Source organism: Neolamprologus multifasciatus, chromosome 3 (genome assembly GCF_963576455.1).
Source record: "Neolamprologus multifasciatus chromosome 3, fNeoMul1.2, whole genome shotgun sequence".
Classification (NCBI taxonomy): Eukaryota; Metazoa; Chordata; class Actinopteri; order Cichliformes; family Cichlidae; genus Neolamprologus; species Neolamprologus multifasciatus.
In genome coordinates, this window is record NC_140441.1 from 33,482,630 (window position 1) to 33,503,573 (window position 20,944).

Sequence of the window (20,944 nt, forward strand, 5' to 3'; positions counted from 1 at the left end):
CCCTTATTTTTATCATGATCACAGGGTGCTGTGAGGCAACAGTGCTAATCTGTTCAGTTCAATCCAATTCTTTTTTATATAGCGCCAACAAAGGTGAACAATTGCAGGTATACAATGAGAAGACTGATGATAATTAAAAACATGTGGCAGACTAAACACAGGGCATAGTAGTGAGGGTAGTGCAAAAGATCATTAAGCAAAGTACACAAAGACAGACAATGAAACTCTGGCAAAGACAAAGACCTGTAATGACAGGAACATCTTACACTCTGTGAAAGGTGGCACAATAAATAAATCGGGTGCCTTGTCAAAAAAAGTAAAAGCAATGACACATCACATTAGTTTTAAAAACTGGAAATTAATGCTCCACTATTGCAACTATTGGCACAATTACTGCAGACAACCGTCTGACAGAAGAATGCCAAGAGTAGTTTTTTGACATTTCTTGCTATATTATATGTATGTATGGATGCAATAAAAATAATCCAATAAAAATGAATCCCATAAACATTTACTCTCAATCTCCGTTAAAGCCTATAAAGATGTAAGCTGTAGTTGATCTGCTACATGTGGGAACCTCCTGACTCTCCAGGATGGCAGGTGCTGAATCATACAACGGACAGCAGATGGCAACAAAAGACTACAATCTGAGAAGCCATTGTATCATTGTATGTGTTCAGTTGAGTAACACATCAGTATAATGTATAGATGGTGATATGTATGTAATTTTTATGTTCACAAGATCATTTGGTCTTATGTACATCGAAAACATCAGATCTATCAGTAACTGTTATAAAAAGGTACTCAAAAAAGTCTTCTTGTCAGTCTTGATGTATTTACAGTAACATTTAATAATGAAATTCTACAATAATAATAACACCTAACGTCATTGCTGTTTAGATATGAGCATTAATGCATCTTAAAAGGCACCACAAAGCACAGCACTCCTTAGTTTTAAACTTTAACTCAGACGTTAAGTAGCTCTCCAGGGTACTCTGGACAGCTTTTAAATGTTCAGGGGAAATATTGCAGTATTATTAAACTGAAATCGGAGGCTTTACAACCCGATCGTGCCAGAAGTGTTAAAGAAATAGATTAACAATAGAATAACAGAAAAGTTCATGTTTTTTACTACCATAGAAATTTTGGTAAAAAAATAAAAATAAAATCATCAATTAACTAAAACTTTGATTTGAAATATGGGACAGTTTGGAATGCAGTCTAACTTCTTTATCTTATATCAAGATATCTTTGGGATTAAATGTGTAGTTAAGCATCTTTACACTGACACAAAGTGGAGTTTTTGTCATCCAGCCCACTTAAGATCAATGTGGGTTTTATCCTTGATTTAAAATTAGTTTTAACATTCCTGCTCTATATATAGGTAGAAGATCATTAGACATTAATTTTATAAATCCCAAAGTGTGATCTTGCATTTTTCAATAGTGTGCTGACAGCAATCCATCTATTTTCTTAGCCCTGAATTGGATAAGCAGTTCAGATGGTTATGAGGATACCCCATTGGGGTTCAGATAGAAGAAAGTATCTGGAGACAACAAATGGAGGCAAAAGGAGAACGTTCAAACTCCACACAGATACCAACAACCTTCTTACTGTGGGCAACATTGGTAACCACTGTGTAATGAGGGGAAAGGGAGAGGGAAGTCCCCTTTCCATCAGGTGGAGACCATTGAAATTTTTTTTTTTTAAATAAAGGGTTCATAGTAGCCCAACAGTACAAAACTCAAGGGCCAAATACAATTTATTTAGGATAAAAATGAGAAAGAATGAGAAAAAAGTCTAAGGAAAAAAAGCGTCTGGACTTCTTTAAGTTGCTTGGAGACGTTTCACCTCTCGTCCGAGAGGCTTCTTCAGTTCTAAGGGTCAAATGGTGGAGAGTCCCAGATTTGAGAAATGAGAATGAGAAAAAAGCTAACAAAAACCCGAGTCGTACACACACATATAATACATATGCACAAATGGTAAATGGCCTGTATTTGTATAGCGCTTTACTAGTCCCTAACGACCCCAAAGCGCTTTACACATCCAGTCATCCACCCATTCACACACACATTCACACACTGGTACAACAAGTACAACAGTCTTGAAATGGATGCTCTAGAACCAACATCACAGAAATCACTTGCTTCCACTGGTTGTGTCTTGCTGTGAAAGGCCTTCTTACTGCAGACAACTCCTCCACTGTATCTGGCACCAGTTCCACAGACAGGGCCAGTCTCCTTGGCATCTTTCTGGCTTCTCCTTCCTGTTTCTCTCCATCTTTATAAACAGTACATTTGCATAATGACCAAAACTAGCACCACTGAATAACAATGGGCTGTGAGGTCAGTTTCATGATCGTTAACATAAACATTGTGATGACCATATATCATTGGCATTAGTACCATACACAGTGAGTTAAGGAATGACTGTAATCACAGCATTGTACTGTGAGACAGTGAAAGATGATGAGGCACCCTCTTCTCAGTGGCCACGCTTTCAGTGATGAGGATGTCCATGTTCTTGACAGAGAGCCACGCTGGTTTGAGCGGGGAGTTAGGGAGGCCATTTATGTGAAAAGTGAGTGACCATCTCTGAATTGATGAGTACTAAGCACAGGTACACACTGGACAGGCTGCCAATCTGTCACAGGGCTAACAAAGAGAGACTGACAACGATTCACACCTATGCGCAATAAGAATCACTAACCCACTAACTGCATGTCTTTGAACTGTGGGAGAAAGCCAGGTGCCTGGAGGGAACCCAGGCAGACATGGGGAGAACATGCACTCCACACAGGAAAGCCCCAGTCAGATGATGGATTTGAACCTTCTTGCTGTGATACAACAGTGCTAAGCACCATAGCACAGTGCAACCCTGCTGCACTCATTTATCACATTGGATGTGTCTGTCATCTAGTGTTTTTTTTTATATATATATGCAAATAATGCATGCAGAAATAGAGGGGGGCTGCAATATTCGTTCAACACAATACAGACACCACAAAGGCAAGATACAGGATAAAGAAGTTCAGACAAAAACACAGGTTTGTGTGTTATTAGTTTATTTTACATAGTATTTTGTGCATTTTTAAAATTGTCTTGTAATATCACAGAACATGAAACTTGCTACATAGTGTGTAGATAGAGTGGAAACACTGATCATTAAACACTTGACATAGTGGGGTTTGCATATTTTCTTTGTTATATGGACATTATCTAATCAGGTGAATTCTGGCTGATTCAGTTAAAAAATTGTTCTTTACTTGACTGATGGGAGGTTTTAAACTTAAAGCTGCATGTAATCATATTATTTACCCATGTAGACAACAGAAAAGATCTCAAATCTTTGACACAGTCTCACTGCAGTTTGTGTACCATAGATATTTAGTCTATTATTTGTGTTTCTTGATAACAAAAAGTCCTGCTCTTACACGTTTGTGTAAATCAATTTCTCCTCCTGATTTACATTTCCCTGAATGCAATGCAAATCATTGTTCCCCAGTCTGATCTCATGCAAAATATGAAATCGTCAAGTACAGTAAATGCAATTGCTGGACAACAAGTCACTTACACTGGAGATGAGAAAACTACTTTGGTTTTCTTTTTGTTATATATATTTTTATAGTATTTTGTTATTTCTAACATACCAAAATAAACTGCTCATTGATTTAGAATAATGAAAAAAAATATTTAGGATTAAAATACAAAGGTTGCCACTTTTTTTTTTTTTTTTACCACACGGTTTTCTTTTTTTGACCACTTAATTACTAGAACTTCATTACTGTAATGATCTTTCTATTTCTGTTCTTTGTTCAGTCTATTTTGTTAGGCCCATACATATTAAGTACTGTGTGTCAGTAGCAATATTAATCTTGAATACTCTGTGTCATTGCCAAAAATCTATTTGTGCCAGAAAACATTACAATGCATTCAAATATAAAAAAACTGAACTTCCCTTCACTTGAGAAAAACAAATTAAAAAGAAAGCTATTAACTATTAACTTATTAAAAATTTCCCTTGGACAATACAAAAAAAGATTAATACCATTAAACACACTTTTACCCCAGTTTTTGTACATGAGGTGATATCACTTTTCAAGAAAAAAAGAAAGTTTTAATCTATACATCTGATCTGCTTGTGTTTCAAGTTGCACTTTCTCTTCCAGACATGCCAGCCAGCTCCTCATCCTCCAACAACTTTCTCTCTCAGCCACCCCCTTCCCTGGTAATGTCTAACCATCTTATAGAAATCAACTGCCTGACCACCAGACCCAGCTCTTTCATCTTCACAGCCTTTCTCGTCTCGCCTTCAACATCCTCCTCTTTCCTCTCTGGATCCTCATCCTCTATCATGGTCTTCAGCAATGGTGGAGAAAGCGCTGCACCTCCTCAGCAGTTGTAATAAGTCACTCTGACAGCTTCACCTATCATGTGGTTGTAATGGAGCTGATTTGTAACTTGGGAAGTATCTTCACCATTTATGGTATCAATTCATATGATTCCAGCATAATGTTTTGGGGATACCTCTTATTACTTTCACCTGGTTAGGTGAGACATTCTTCCATATCCTGACATCTGTGGAGCGCTATCTGGCTGTGCTTTATCCCATCACCTATGTGAGTCTGAAATATGAAAGAGGTGTCAGAATCAGAAATATCTGCATTGTCTGCATTTGGCTGCTTTGCTGCGTGGGGACAGGTCTGGTAGAGGTAACAGAGTTGCTCGTAAACCTGATGTTTAGCCTTGTGGTGTTATGTTTTATCATCAACTCCCTCTGCAGCCTTTCTGTTCTCTACGTTTTGATCCGTCCAGGCCCAGGAGAACAGGGTGCAAACAGGGAGAGCTCAATCAAACTCAGGGCATTCTACACTATTCTGGCCATACTGGGAGCACAGGTGGTGAGGTTTGTGGGGGGTCTATCTTGGGTTGTGGTCAACATGTCAGCCGGAGCAAATGCATGTATATTGAATACATGTAATATGTGGTTTAATGTTCCCAGCACTCTGGTGTTACCTTTGCTGTTTCTTTACAGAGAAGGCAAGTCTTTGTGCTGTAAGAACAACAGCCAGTGACTCAGAAAATTTTACGTATTGAACAGGAGATTTTTGATTTTTAACATCTGTGTATTTGTGCTTTTTATTGAAGCTTGAACTGAAAGTGATGATTAAATCAAACTAAGCATTTCCAGCATAGTGATTGTTTAAATCCAGAAAATGAAAACCCTTAAGACTGGACTTTATTAGCATACACTCACACTCACAGCACTATTCATTAAATGCTAACAACTTGATCCTGATGTAATATAGAAATGGGATCCATTGTTGTGCTGTCAGGACCCCTAACACTGTAATTCCTGCCACTTGTTTCTGAATCTTGTCAGGACAATGGTTAGATTTTATGAGTATCTGTCAGTCTCCAAGATGGCGTCCTCCACCTAGTGGTAGGCCACCTCATTCAGTGGTGCTCAAGATTAGAAGTTTTTTCACGTTAGCATAGCAATAGAAACATTTAGAATGATCCTGCTTACTTTTGTAATGTTATGAGATTGCTTTTAATTTTAGGAACATAGAAGAATTGGTTAGTGCTAAGAAATAATAATATTTTCAATTAGAAAACATCCTTTTATTGAGCCAAGCACATGTTTGGTATTTGCCAGCTCAAGATAGCATTGATATACTAAATAGTTTCTGATTCTGTGTCCCTGAAATGTTTCATCACCAATAATCCAAGTGAAAGAGAATTCTCAGCTGATTGCAGGTTTCCCCAAATTTAGAAATAGTTGAGTTATATAATGAATTAAACTCGCTGTTTGGCCATAAGCACAGCTTCATTAACATTTAGGGACATTAATCAATGGTTATTGATTAGTTGCCATGAATACAGAAAGTTGGGGAATAACTGCCATCATAGCAATATAAAATGGTGAAAGACATATTCTGAAGCCTTTATTCAGTGGTGACCATTTGCTTTTTACACAGTTACTGACTCCAAGGATCAAACGGACATTCCACCCTGTTAAGGATGCATTCATCCTCAACACTGAAAGGGTGGCCACTGGCCTGTGGAGCACCTTTTCCATTAGTAAATAGTCAGATTGACTCAGCATGGTTCTGAATGGTTTTCAGGGTTTTCCATTAGGTCAAACTATCAAGTAGTTTTTAAGTACCTGCTTGCACATTGTTCCAAGTGATCCAAGCAGGTACTAAAATGTGACATCGTCAGACTGCATGTCACTGCTTGGCTGGTCAGTAGCGTAACTCAGTGAGTTATGAGAGCATCTCATTCACGAAAATTAAAACCGCCTGCTGTGATCCCTGTGTTTGACGAAAAGTTCCAGACCGAGAAGCAGGCATATTCTTACCTCGACATCTGTCTTTTTTGTAGCATTTCAAGTCAAGTCAAGTCAAGTTTATTTATAAAGCACATTTAAAAACAACCAAGGCTGACCAAAGTGCTGTACAATAAAATACAAATATAAAATACATTTGTATCACATATTATTATGTCGTGGGATGCTTAGATGCATTGCTCTGACGACATCCATGCATGTTAGGTAGTACTGGATTGTAATGGAAAAACCAGTTGATCCAAGTCGAGTCATGGTAATCTGAGAAGGTACTAATGGAAAAGGGGCTTAGGTGCAACTAGAAAGAAGAGCACAGATTTCTGATCCATTTCACATGTCTACAGTATCTGAGTTGATCTGTGTTTATCAATGGTTACCATGAATAATAATTGTCGAGATTAGACATGAACTGGGAGAAAGACCAGGGAAGGCAGTAAATGGCCTCTGCATGAGACTTACAGCATTTACATGAGTCACTTGCTCTACCCAGTAAATTAAGCATGTGCCACCAGCATATATTTATTGGATGATACTACATGGCATTGTTAATGTATTTGTGAGATCTGTCTTAATAAATTTAAATTTTAAAATCTTTTTAGATTTATCTGAACACTATTTTATTAATAAACTTATTCATAAAATAAAAAAATAAAGAATGGAAATTAAGTCTGTGAAGGTTCTCAGTCATCCAGGTCATCGTAGTCAAAGGAGCTTGCAAAGAAAAGCGTCTGGACTTCTTTAAGCTGCTTGAAGACGTTTCACCTCTCATCCGAGAAGCTTCTTCAGTTCTGAACTGAAGCTCCTTTGACAATGAAAATTAAGATTCAGTAGAATGATAATATTCAGATTTGTTGCCTTTAACCTTAATGCCAGGTTTTGAAATGGTTCCTGTTTTTTTGCTTTGTTGAATAATGTTATTTTTTGTTTGTTAACTCTTACAGTATATACTCATAATTACACAACAAAGAAACATGGTTTCCATAAATGTACATGCTTTTTAACATTTTTGAACATGTTAACTTAAAAAATTAAATACAAAATACCATCAATAAAATGTGATTCTTATTGTGATGTATCACCACATTGATGTATCACTGCAGGTATGTTTAAAATAAAGTCCACATCCACAGAAACACTCACACAGCACACCGTGAATACTTTAGTTCATACTTGATTACACATCATTCTGCTTATTTCTGTCCTGTTAGAATAAAAACAAATACAAAGATCAACATGTGGAGTGAAGTATGCATTCGAATGAAATAATGAAACACTTTACTGACACTAATAAATGTTAGATGAGTATAATGCGCACACTTTGTACTTTTTCTCTCTTTGTATACGGTTCTGTAAATATCTATTAGGATAAATCTGCTTTACTTTATTTGTATTTTACATAATAGATTTGTCTCTTGTCACTGATGTATATTAGACTCACTACTTGGATACGACAAATGGAAGAAGCCCAGAGGAAAAAAAACATTGGCAAGGTTGATATTGTTAGTGCTTTAGTATCAGCATCATCTGACGTACATGCCAATGTGAATGAATTTTTTGAATGAATGAATTTGAATATCTGAACTACATTCAGTAGTGTTTATATTGTAAAAGTTTTCGAAGTGAGCTCTTATAAAAATTTTTTAAAAGGGCATCATGATTATTTTACACATAAAGATCAATTTATGTAGCAGCAAGTGAAGACAATTGATGAAGAGAAGTTGGAGTTCCATTAACGGAGATGAAGACAACTAGCAGCATTTCAACATGCCTTTTCTCATGTGTGTGTGAGAGGACTGAAGTGCAGGACTGAAGGCTATCGTGGTTTGTGACTTCACTGTAAATAAACATATAGAGCACTGAGTGCTGAGATGCGAGTGTGGAATGGCTCTCAGGGATCCAGAGGGATAGGGAGCAGACATCTGGTCTGAACAGTCACTCAGGCTACATCCAAAAATGGATATTTTTGTAAACTGAGATTTTCTGTTTTCATTAAAAAAAAATAAAAATCCCATCTACATGTGCAGTTTTGAAAAAAATATCGTCATCCAAGTCAAACGCTGTCAAGAACATGTCAAAGCAACAGGTGGTGTCTGGATTTGGGTTGTGAGAGTGTCTGTGTCGAATGTAGAAGCCATGTCTGAAGTTCACTCTGACGCCTCTTTGGAACGTCTTTGGAACGTCTTTGGAAATGGAGGGACAGTAACTGCATGTTATGTGTATATATATATATATATATATATATACATATATATATATATATATATATATATATATATATTATATATATATATTATATGCAAGCATGTAAAAAATGCAGGTAGCAAGATTAACAGTGACAGTATTTTGTCTGTATCCGCCATTGTAGAAATCCATCTCTTGTAAACAATAATGTGGTGCATAGCGTGATGTCAAAAAAGGCGCACACTTTGATGTTTTTCCATCAGGTGGAAAACGAGACTTTCCCGAGCTGCCAAAAAACTCCCAAACAAAAATAAAAAGGTAAAAAAAAGGTATTAGCCAATGAGTACAAAACTTAAGGAGCAAATATCACTTATTTAGAATGAAATGAGAATAAAAAACCTAACTAACTAAAACCAAGCTAAAAGTACCAGTTCAAAACAGGTCCACAAAAGTCCACAAAAAGCACTGGAGCACATGAAATAGTCCAAAACAGAATGTTCACAAAAAGGCACTGAAGCTCCACATCACACACAGTTCAGGCGGCTGGCCCAGAGGTTGATGGCACATGAGTGCAAAACCGAGCAGTTCAGGGGGCTGAACTGGAGGTTTATGGCACAACAGTTCATTTTAGTGTAATTCAGGGGGGCGACCCAGCTGATGGCCTGGAAAGTGGCCAGCGATGGTGAGGTGCTGGACGTTCACGTGCAGGCTGAGAAAGACTGTACAAGGCAGGACAAGACAAGCCACTCACTTCTGGCTGGGATGCAGCTGGACCAGACGGCAGCATGGTGGCTGCAGATGGTAGCATGGCAGCCATAGATGGTTGAGCTGGCGCCGATGGCCACGCTGATGGCTGTATGGACTCTCCTAAGCCTCTGGCAGGAACAGAAGATGGCTGACCATCTCTGAACTAACGAGGAGGCCTAAGCACAGGTACACCCTGGACAGACTGCCAATCTGTCACAGGGCTAACAAAGAGAGCTAGACAACCATGCCTATGGGCAATTAGAATCACTAACCCACTAACTGCATGTCTTAGGACTGTGGGAGAAAGCCAGGTGCCTGGAGGGAACCCACGCAGACATGGGGAGAACATGCACTCCACACAAGAAAGCCCCAGTCAGATGATGGATTTGAACCTTCTTGCTGTGATACAACAGTGCTAAGCACCATAGCACAATGCCACTCTGCTGCCCTCAATTATCACATTGGATGTGTCTGTCATCTAGTGTTTTTTTTTTATATATATGCAAATAATACAAGCAGAGACAGAAAGAGATAGAGGGGGACTGCAATATTCGGCCAATACATCACAGACACCACAGAGGCAAGATACAGGACACGAAAGGTCAGACAAAAACACAGATAAGGTTTGTGTGCTATTAGTTTTACATTTTATTTTATTTTTTGCGTTTTGCATTTTTAAAATTGTATTTTAATATCACAGAACATGAAACTTGCTACATAATGTGTAGATAGAGTGGAAACACTGATCATTAAACACTTGACATAGTGAGGTTTGCATAGTTTCTTTGTTATATGGGCATTATCTAATCAGGTGAATTCTGGCTGATACAGTTAAACAAAATTCTTTACTTGACTGGTGGGAGTTTTTAAACTTAAAGCTGCATGTAATCATATTATTTATCCATGTAGACAACAGAAAAGATCTCAAATCTTTGACACAGTCTCACTGCAGTTTGTGTACCATAGATATTTAATCTATTATCTATTATTTATATTCTATTATCTTGATAACAAAAAGTCCTGCTCTTACACGTTTGTGTAAATTAATTTCTCCTCCTGATTTACATTTCCCTGAATGCAATGCAAATCATTGTTCCCCAGTCTGATCTCATGCAAAATATGAAATCGTTGAGAACAGTAAATGTATTTGCTGGACAACAAGTCACTTACACTGGAGGCAACAGTTTCACCAGTTGCTCATGGGACAGTTTTTTTTACATTTCATTTGCATCACTGGCTGTTATGAAAAACTACTTTGTATTTTTTGTTATTCCAAGTAAACTCCGCCAAAGAAAAAAAAAATCAAACCAAAATAAATTGCTTATTTATTTAAACAAAAAGAAATGACAACATAGGAATAAAATACAAAGGAACCACTTCCTTGGATACTCTCACTTTGTTGCCAGGGTGACATACTCCCTACATTTTCTGATCACTTAATTACTATAATATATAATACTATAATTATCTTAATAGTCTTCCTATCGCTGTTCTTTGTTAGGTTTGTTATTTAAGCCCCCTATATTTTGTACTGTGTCAGTAGAAATATTAATCTTTCATAAATAGTCTTATTTTTGAAAAGCGCACTGTGTCATTCCCAAAAATCAATTTTTGCCAGAAAACATTACAATGCATTTAAATATATAACACCCAGGGCCGTGCAGAGATGTTTGAAGGGGCAGGTGCTCAAAGTTAAAAAAGGGGCACATAGAACCAGGCTGAAAAACAGTAACTCACATTTATCAAGGATCTAATATGGAATCGCATCACACTATATCACGTTCATCAGGTAGTTGTGTTGTATTATTGTAGGGTCTACCTTAAAATATAAAGTGCCTTGAGGCGACTGTTGTTGTAATTTAGCGTGATTTATGTTTCACCTGATAGGGTAAAATGTTGCTATTGAGGGCTTGCTGCTGCTCCTGCTGCTGAAGTGCTGGAGGGCAGGGCTGTGTTGATCAGAGTATGTAGACTGTAAAAACTCCATAGGAAAGATGGTAGCTGATTTAAAAAGTTTTATGTGTTATAAGAAAATGTAAAGATTGGTAACAGCGCTTGGAGCGATAAGGCAACAGGTTAGAAAAACTATGGGAAATAAACTGAACCTGGAATATTAGTAGGGCAAAAGAAAGGTGCGGTCATTGTAGGCTAAGAATGTAACAAAACGTCTGTGAAGGTTCTCAGTCATCCAGGCCATCGTATTCTAAGGCGCTTGGAAAGAAAAGCATCTGGACTTCTTTAAGTTGCTTGAAGACAGAGTCTTTAGGGCACAGAGAGTGTTCAGTTGGGTGAGCCAAGGCAGATTGGCAGATGAGAATGATGAATGAGGTAGCAGCTTACTTGTAGCGGAAGAGCTGTTGACTATGGGGAAGCTGAGAATCTGAGTGAGTGGAAAAGCGACTGGGAAAGGGGTCCGACCTGGAAGTTCCGTAAAGTGAAGCAGGCAGAGAGCAGCGGGCAGGCTGTGGGAGTGACAGCGATCCAGGCTTCTTAACTGAGTGAGGGTTGCAGAGGTGAAGTGAGGATTGCCGGGTTGAGATGCCAACAGAGTGATGGTGAAGCAAACTGAAGTAAACTGTTAGCACAGGGAGAAGTACGGAAGAGGATTAGGGCCACTGGAGAAAAAAAAGTGGGCACGTCTTTTTTTTTTCTTCTTTTCCTGAATTCTGAGAAAAAAGTCAGAATTCTGACTTTTTTCTCCGAATTCTGACTTTTCTGACTTTTTTTCTCAGGATTCAAGAAAAGAAGAAAAAAAAGATGTGCCCACTTTTGTTTTTCTAGTGGCCCTAACCCTCTTCCGTAGAGAAGACTGGTTAGGTGAATTATCTATTTGAAAGGAACACTGACAGACTGGCAAAGGAGAGTTGACCAAAGCAGGTTTAAGTACAGCTTCCTGATTGCGACTGATTAAACCCAGGTGAGCGAGATCACCTGCCTCAACCTCTAGGAAAATGCTGCCAGCCTGCAGAACAACCACCACAAAAAGAAAAACCAAAAAAACACAAATAAGATTTATACCACGAAACAAAGCATTATGCCAGTTATTGTACCAGTGGGGATATCGATTTTCAAGAAAAATAAAAAAGTTTTAATCTACAGGGTGGGCCATTTATATGGATACACCGTAATAAAATGGGAATGGTTGGTGATATTAAAGTCCTGTTTGTGGCACATTAGTATATGTGAGGGTGTATACTCCTCAAGATGGGTGGTGACCATGGTGACCATTTAGAAGTCAGCCATCTTGGATACAACTTTTGTTTTTTCAATAGGAAGAGGGCCATGTGACACATCAAACTTATTGGTAATGTCACAAGAAAAACAATGGTGTGCTTGGTTTATTTACAAGTGACCACTTATAAAATGTGTTCAATGTGCTGCCCATTGTGTTGGATTGTCAATGCAACCCTCTTCTCCCACTCTTCACACACTGATAGCAACACTGCAGGAGAAATGCCAGCACAGGCATCCAGTATCCGTAGTTTCAGGTGCTGCACATCTCATATCTTCACACCATAGACAATTGCCTTCAGATGACCCCAAAGATAAAAGTCTAAGGGGGTGAGATCGGGAGACCTTGGGGGCCATTCAACTGGCCCACGATGACCAATACACTTTCCAGGAAACTGTTCATCTAGGAATGCTTGGACCTGGCACCCATAACGTGGTGGGCACCATCTTGCTGGAAAACTCAGGGAACGTGCCAGCTTCAGTGCATAAAGAGGGAAACACATCATCATGTAGCAATTTTAAATATCCAGTGGCCTTGAGGTTTCCATTGATGAAGAACGGACCCACTATCGTTGTACCCCATATATCACACGAAACCATCACTTTTGTTGTTCCAACAGTCTTGGAGGTTCCATCCAATGTGGCTTAGTGTCAGACCAATAGCGGTGTTCTTGTTTGTTAACTTCACCATTCACATAAAAGTTTGCCTCATCACTGAACAAAATCTTCTGCGTGAACTGAGGGTCCTGTTCCAATTTTTATTTTGCCCATTCTGCAAATTCTGTGCGCCGATCTGGGTCATCCTCGTTGAGATGCTGCAGTAGCTGGAGTTTGTAAGGGTGCCATTTGTGAGTAGCTAATATCTGCCGAAGGGGTGTTCGACTAATGCCACTCTCCAGTGACATGCGGCGAGTAACTGTAGCCGACTTCTAAATGGCCACCATGGTCACCACCCATCTTGAGGAGTTTGCCCCTCACATATACTAATGTGCCACAAACAGGACTTTAATTACGGTGTATCCATATAAATGGCCCACCCTGTATACATCTGCTCCACTTGTGTGTTATGTTGCTTCTCTTTCTTTTTCAGACATGCCAACCAATCTCTTATCCTCGAACAGCTCTCTTTTTCAGCCAAACCATTCCCTGGTGATATCTAACCATCTTATAGAAATCAACTGCTTCACCACCAGACCCGGTTCTTTCATCTTAATGGCATATCTCACCTTCAACGTCCTCCTCTTTCCTCTCTGGATCCTCATCCTCTATCATGGTCTTCAGCAGTGGTGGAGAAAGCGCTGCACCTCCTCAGCAGTCACAATGAGTCACTCTGACAGCTTCACCTATCACATGGCTGTCATGGAACTGATTTGTAACTTGGGATGTATTGTTACCATTTATGGTATCTATTCATATGATTTCAGCATAATATTTATGGGGTTCAGTCTTATTCATTTTACCTGGTTAGGTGAGACATTCTTCCATATCCTGACATCTGTCGAGCGCTATCTGGCTGTGCTTTATCCCATCACCTACGTTAGTCTGAAATATGAAAGAGGTGTCAGAATCAGAAATATCTGCATTGTCTGCATTTGGCTGCTTTGCTGTGTGGAGACAGGTCTGGTAAAGAATATGTATGTTCTCCTAAAGGTGATATTGTGCCTTGTTATGTTATGTTTCATCATCAACTCCTTCTGCAGCCTTTCTGTTCTCTACGTTTTGATCCATCCAGGCCCAGGAGAACAGGGTGCAAACAGGGAGAGCTCAATCAAACTCAGGGCATTCTACACTATTCTGGCCATACTGGGAGCACAGGTGGTGAGGTTTGTGGGGGTTCTATCTTGGGCTGTGGTCAACATGTCAGGAGGAGCAAATAAATGTATAGTAAATACATCCAATATGTGGTTTAGTGTTCCCAGCAGTCTGGTGGTACCTTTGCTGTTTCTTTACAGAGAAGGCAAGTCTTTGTGCTGTAAGAACAACAGCCAGTGACTCAGAAAATCACTTAAGGTAATAAGAAAATAAAGATGTAATAACAATGATAATATTAATTATAATATAATAATATTTACCAAAATAACTAAAAGGTAATAAAAGCATGCAAATCCAAAATGATAGCATGTTCTTGTTTTAGCTGTACATATTTTGTTTGGGAATGTATAATAAAAAGGGATGTCTCATGACAGCAACCATCTGCCATAGTTAGAATATATAATGTACAACTCTTGTCTGTAGCTCTAAAATTTTAAAGAAATAAAATGTTATTTAAACAGTTTCTAGTTTGGTCTCCAACTACTCTTTGCACGTAAATCTGTGTATACAGATAATAAAGGAGATTTTGGACTTTTAACATCTGTGTGTTTTTATTTTTTGTGATGCTTGAGCTGAAGCTGGCGAATAAATCAAGCTATATATTTCCAGCATATTCATTGCTTAAAATCAAGAAAATTACAACATTTGAGGCTACTCTATGTCTTCTCTATGAGGATACACTCCCACTCACAACACTATTCATTAAATGCTAACAACTGGATCCTGACAGAGACATATAGAGCTACGGATATGTAGTAAATATGCTATTACCTGAGTTTCCTCTTAACTTTTGTCCATCATTTGTGCAAATCATGGCTGAATTAATATCAATATGGAATACATTGTTGTGCTGTTAAGGCCCTCAATAATGTAAACCCTGCCACTCATTTCTGAATGTTGTCAGGACAATGGTTAGATTTTATTAGTTTCTGTCAGTCCCATGGATATTGCCAAGGTTGTCTCCTCCACCTAATAGTAGGGCACCTCATTCAATGGTGGTCAAGATAAGAAGTTAGTGTTTTTACATGGTAGCATAATAGAAACCTACATTTAGTAGTAATGTAGGTAGTAAACTTCCAGTTTGGGTTGGTACCCAGACCACTGTGGCCGTTGACAATGTATGAGGTCTTACTCAATCATGCCAATCGACTAGAGAGGCTATAGAAAGGCTACGTTAAGAAGTGACTTGGACTTCCCAAATGCCTCAGCAATGTTGGAATCTGTAGTGATGGGATACTGTCAATGCCTATCCCTGGCCTGGTAGAGGAGTTTAAAAGTGCAAAAGTGAGGCTTGAGATGTCCCTAATGGACTCCCAGGACCCCATAGTGAGAGGCACTGCTCCCACCCTAGCAATGGGGAGGAAGTGGACCCCAGCCACATCTGTTCTACAGGCCAAATCTGCTCTTTGGCAAGTGACGTGGTGGGTCACGTCCAACAGGGTATGGAGGACCACAAGAGCCATGCACATCGAAATAAAGAATTCTGTGCTTAAATAATGAAATGTAGAATAAATTCTGCATTTGTAAATTCATTTTTGAATTCCAATTTAATAAACTTCATTTTAAAAACCTTTTTTCGAATTCCACTTTAATAAAGGGATTTTCAAAATGGTGATTCCACTCCTCATTTCAAAATCCATTTCCCTTTTCTGTTCGGTCAGGGATTAACATTTGGATTAGCAATTAGATTAGCAACTTCATTTTTTAAAAAGCATTTTAAAAAGCATTTTGAAAATCACTTTATTAAAGTGGAATTTGAAAAAGGTTTTTGAAATGAAGTTTCCCCAAGCTGCCAGACTCCTGAACACTCAATGACTGGACTGACACACATGAGAAAACAGTACAGAAAATAAGGTAGTTCACCTCTTTCGCTTCAGTAACTATTTACACATGAAAAGTATCTACAATCTATTTACAAAACTCAGCATTCCTCAGGGAGCACAAACACAAAAGTCATCAAGGGTTTTGGAGGCCAAAGACAGGTCTGCTGCCCTAGGACAACTGCTGGAGAGGGTTTTTCAAATCAGCCACTTGATCAGGAAACCAATCAGCAGCCACCAGCTCTCCAATCAGGAAGGACCTGCAGAGACTTAAAGACACAGTAAATACAGAACAAAATCTAGCCATCATGGTCCACAGCCTACAAATATGACAAACATCTCAGAAGGGCCCCACAAACCACAGCATGCCTTAACTTTAAACTTTGAAAGTGTAGTAAAATACCTGCTCTGGAGCATGGTGAAATACTATGGACAGCTTGTTCCAAGGAAATATATAGCAGTTTTAGTGGGACAAAACATTTCATCACTCATCCAAAGGACTTCTTTAGTCTCGGTCACCTGCAGGTTTCCCCTACTTTATAAACGGTACATTTGCTTAATGACCAAAACTATCACAACTGAATAACAATGGACTGTGAGGTCAGTTTCATGGTTGTTAACTTCAGGAAGAGCTCAATGGCCCACACCCCACTACACCTCAATGGATCTGCTGTTGAGATGGCAAACAGTGTGAAGTTCCTGGGTGTGCACATATCAGATTACCTCCCCTGGACCCTGAACACCACCACCATCATGAAGAAAACCCAACAACGTCTTCTCTTTCTTCGGAAGCTGAAGAAATCCAGTCTCCCTCCTCCCATCTTTACATTATTTTTCCACAGAACTGCTGAGAGCGTCCTCTGTTGCAACATCATATCTACACCTGGTATGGGAACAGCACTTTGCTGAAAAGAAGTATCTGCAGCAGATAGTGAGGACAGCAGAGAGGATCATTGGAGGCCCTCTCCCATCCATCTCCCAACTCTACGACAAACACATCATCCGACATGCGAACAGCATAGTGAAGGACACTTTCCACCCCTCACATGTACTGTTCTTCCTCCTTCCATCTGGCAGACGGTTTTGCAGCATCAAAACCATAACAGCCAGACACTGCAAGAGCTCACTCCCCAAGCAGTCAGAGCCCTCAACTCACTCCCACCAAAGGACTGACGAACACAAACACTTTTACAATACTCACCAAAAGACTCAAAAACATCACAAACTTCCACAAATCTACTACAAACTGGACCTTGGAACAATATGCTTATTTGCACACCTCAGTCACATAGTTCTGAACACATTCAATTAAATTCAATTCAATTTTATTTATATAGCGCCAAATCACAACAAATGTCGCCTCAAGGCGCTTCATAGATACAGAGAAAAGCCCAACAATCATATGACCCCCTATGAGCAAGCACTTTGGCGACAGTGGGAAGGAAAAACTCCCTTTTAACAGGAAGAAACCTCCGGCAGAACCAGGCTCAGGGAGGGGCGGCCATCTGCTGCGACCGGTTGGAGTGAGAGAAGGAAGACAGGATAAAAGACATGCTGTGGAAGAGAGACAGAGATTAATAACAGGTATGATTCAATACAGAGAGGTCTGTTAACACATAGTGAGTGAGAAAGGTGACTGGAAAGGAAAAACTCAATGCATCATGGGAATCCCCCGGCAGCCTACATCTATTGCAGCATAACTAAGGGAGGATTCAGGGTCACCTGGTCCAGCCCTAACTATATGCTTTAGCAAAAAGGAAAGTTTTAAGCCTAATCTTAAAAGTAGAGATATTGTCTGTCTCCCGAATCCAAACTGGAAGCTGGTTCCACAGAAGAGGGGCCTGAAAACTGAAGGCTCTCCCTCCCATTCTACTTTTAAATACTCTAGGAACAACAAGTAGGCCTGCAGAGCGGGAGCGAAGTGCTCTAATAGGGTGATATGGTACTACAAGGTCATTAAGATAAGATGGGGCCTGATTATTTAAGACCTTGTATGTGAGGAGCAGGATTTTGAATTCAATTCTGGATTTAACAGGAAGCCAATGAAGGGAAGCCAAAACAGGAGAAATATGCTCTCTCTTTCTAGTCCCTGTCAGTACTCTTGCTGCAGCATTTTGGATTAACTGAAGGCTTTTCAGTGAGTTTTTTGGACATCCTGATAATAATGAATTGCAGTAGTCCAGCCTGGAAGTAATAAATGCATGAACTAGTTTTTCAGCGTCACTCTGAGACAGGATATTTCTAATTTTAGAGATGTTGCGCAAATGGAAGAACGCAGTCTTACATATTTGTTTAATATGTGCGTTGAAGGACATATCCTGGTCAAAAATGACTCCAAGGTTCCTCACAGTGTTACTGGAGGCCAAGGTAATGCCATCCAGAGTAAGAATCTGGTTAGATACCATATTTCTAAGCTTTTCAGCGCCGAGTACAATGACCTCAGTTTTATCTGAGTTAAGAAGCAGAAAGTTAGTGGCCATCCAGGTCTTTATGTCTTTAAGACATTCCTGCAGTTTAACTAATTGGTGTGTGTTATCTGGCTTCATGGACAGATAGAGCTGGGTGTCATCTGCATAGCAGTGAAAATGTATGCTATGTCTTCTAATGATGCTGCCTAGGGGAAGCATGTATAATGTAAACAGAATTGGTCCTAGCACTGAACCCTGTCGAACTCCATAATTAACCTCAGTGTGTGAAGAGGACTCTCCATTTACATGTACAAATTGGAGTCTATTAGATAGATATGATACAAACCACTGCAGTGCAATACCTGTAATACCTACAGCATGTTCTAATCGCTCTAATAGGATATTATGGTCAACAGTATCGAATGCTGCACTAAGGTCTAGCAGGACAAGCACAGAGATGAGTCCACTGTCAGAGGCCATAAGAAGATCATTTGTAACCTTCACTAAAGCTGTTTCTGTGCTGTGATGAGCTCTGAAACCTGACTGAAACTCTTCAAATAAACCATTCCTCTGCAGATGATCTGTTAGCTGTTTGACAACTACTCTTTCAAGGATTTTTGATATGAAAGGAAGGTTGGAGATTGGCCTATAATTAGCTAAGACTGCTGGGTCTAGAGATGGCTTTTTGAGTAAAGGTTTAACTGCAGCCACCTTGAAGGCCTGTGGTACATAGCCGATTATTAGAGATAGGTTGATCATATATAAGATCGAAGAATTAATTAATGGCAGGATAGTTTTTGAGGGGAAGGCAGTAAATATCCTCTGCATGAGACTTACAGCATTTACATGAGTCGCCTGCTCTACCCAGTAAATTAAGCATGTGCCACCAGCATATATTTATTGGATGGTACTACATGGCATTGTTATTGCATTTGTGAGAGCTGTCTTACCAAATGTACATTTTAAAATATTTTTAGATTTGTCTAAACACTAATCTTATTAATAAAGTTATTAATGAAGTAAAGGATGAAGAATGATAATTAAGATTCAGCCTATATGGAAAAGATATATATAAATCTTGTATCTGTCTTGTGTGAAACTTGTATGAAAAGCATACAAGAGTGAAAACAGATATAAGATCCCTTGAAAAATTATATAAATGAAACTTTTATGTTTTGGATACTTACTAAAACAATATATGAAAGTAATGAGAAAGTGGCCACTTTCATGAGTAAATCATGAAAAAAAGTAAAAAAGTTGTTATTATTTATTTTCCATATGGGAGTAGAATGATAATATTCAGATTGGTTGCCTTCAACCTATCTAAATGCCAAGCTTTGAAATGGTTCCTGTTTTTTTGTTTTGTTGAATAATGTTATTTTTTGTTTGACATTTATACCTTTGATACCAGGTTCCTGTAAAAGCAAGTTATAGATCATTATCTTACTTCTCTTACAGTATATACTCATGATTACACAACAAAGAAACATGGTTTCCATAAATGTACATGCTTTGTAACGTTTTTGAACACGTTAACTTAAAAAAATTAAATACAAAATACCATCAATAAAATGTGATTCTTATTGTGATGTATCACCACATTGATGTATCACCGCAGGTATGTTTAAAATAAAGTCCACATCCACAGAAACACCCACACAGCACACCGTGAATACTTTAGTTCATACTTGATTACACATCATTCTGCTTATTTCTGTCCTGTTAGAATAAAAACAAATAAAAAGATCAACATGTGGAGTGAAGTATGCATTTGAATGAAATAATGAAACACTTTACTGACACTAATAAATGTTAGATGAGTATAATGCGCACACTTTGTACTTTTTCTCTCTTTGTATACGGTTCTGTAAATATCTATTAGGATAAAGCTGCTTTACTTCATTTGTATTTTACATAATAGATTTGTCTCTTGTCACTGATGTACATTAGAATCAATACTTGGATTCGTCAAATGGAAGAAGCCCAGAGGAAAAAAAACACTGGCAAGGTTGATATTGTTAGTGCTTTAGTATCAGCATCATCTGACATACATGCCAATGTAAATGAATTTTTTGAATGAATGAATTTGAATATCTGAACATTTTCTGCAAGTGAAGGTGGCTGACAACTGCTCCATTCCGTAGACGGTATCCGTAGCCAGTCTTGTCAATGATCTCACTGAGGGGGTTCAGGCCTATGCAGAACAGCAGTGGGGACAGAGCATCTCCTTGGTAGATCCCGCACTTGATGGTGACTTGTGCTATGGGCATTAGGATAGCCTCTAGTGTTGTCCGCCAAATCCCCATTGAGCTCCTGATGAAGGCTCTTAGGGTCCTGTTGATCTTATATAGTTTTAGGCATTCCAGGATCCAGGTGTGGGGCATTGAGTCATAGGCC

General features: G+C 38.8%; 1 protein-coding gene and 1 pseudogene across 1 annotated transcript; both read left to right on the forward strand.

The window, feature by feature from the left end:
* The first annotated feature begins 2,465 nt into the window (after nt 1-2,465).
* Nucleotides 2,466-6,130, forward strand: LOC146522645 (uncharacterized; annotated as a pseudogene).
* A 6,993-nt stretch (nt 6,131-13,123) lies between these two features.
* Nucleotides 13,124-14,986, forward strand: LOC146522646 (uncharacterized). The gene has a single exon (XM_085141358.1). The coding sequence runs from the start codon at nt 13,600-13,602 to the stop codon at nt 14,497-14,499; it is 900 nt and encodes a 299-aa protein (XP_084997484.1). The 5' UTR covers nt 13,124-13,599; the 3' UTR covers nt 14,500-14,986.
* The last annotated feature ends 5,958 nt before the right edge of the window (nt 14,987-20,944 follow it).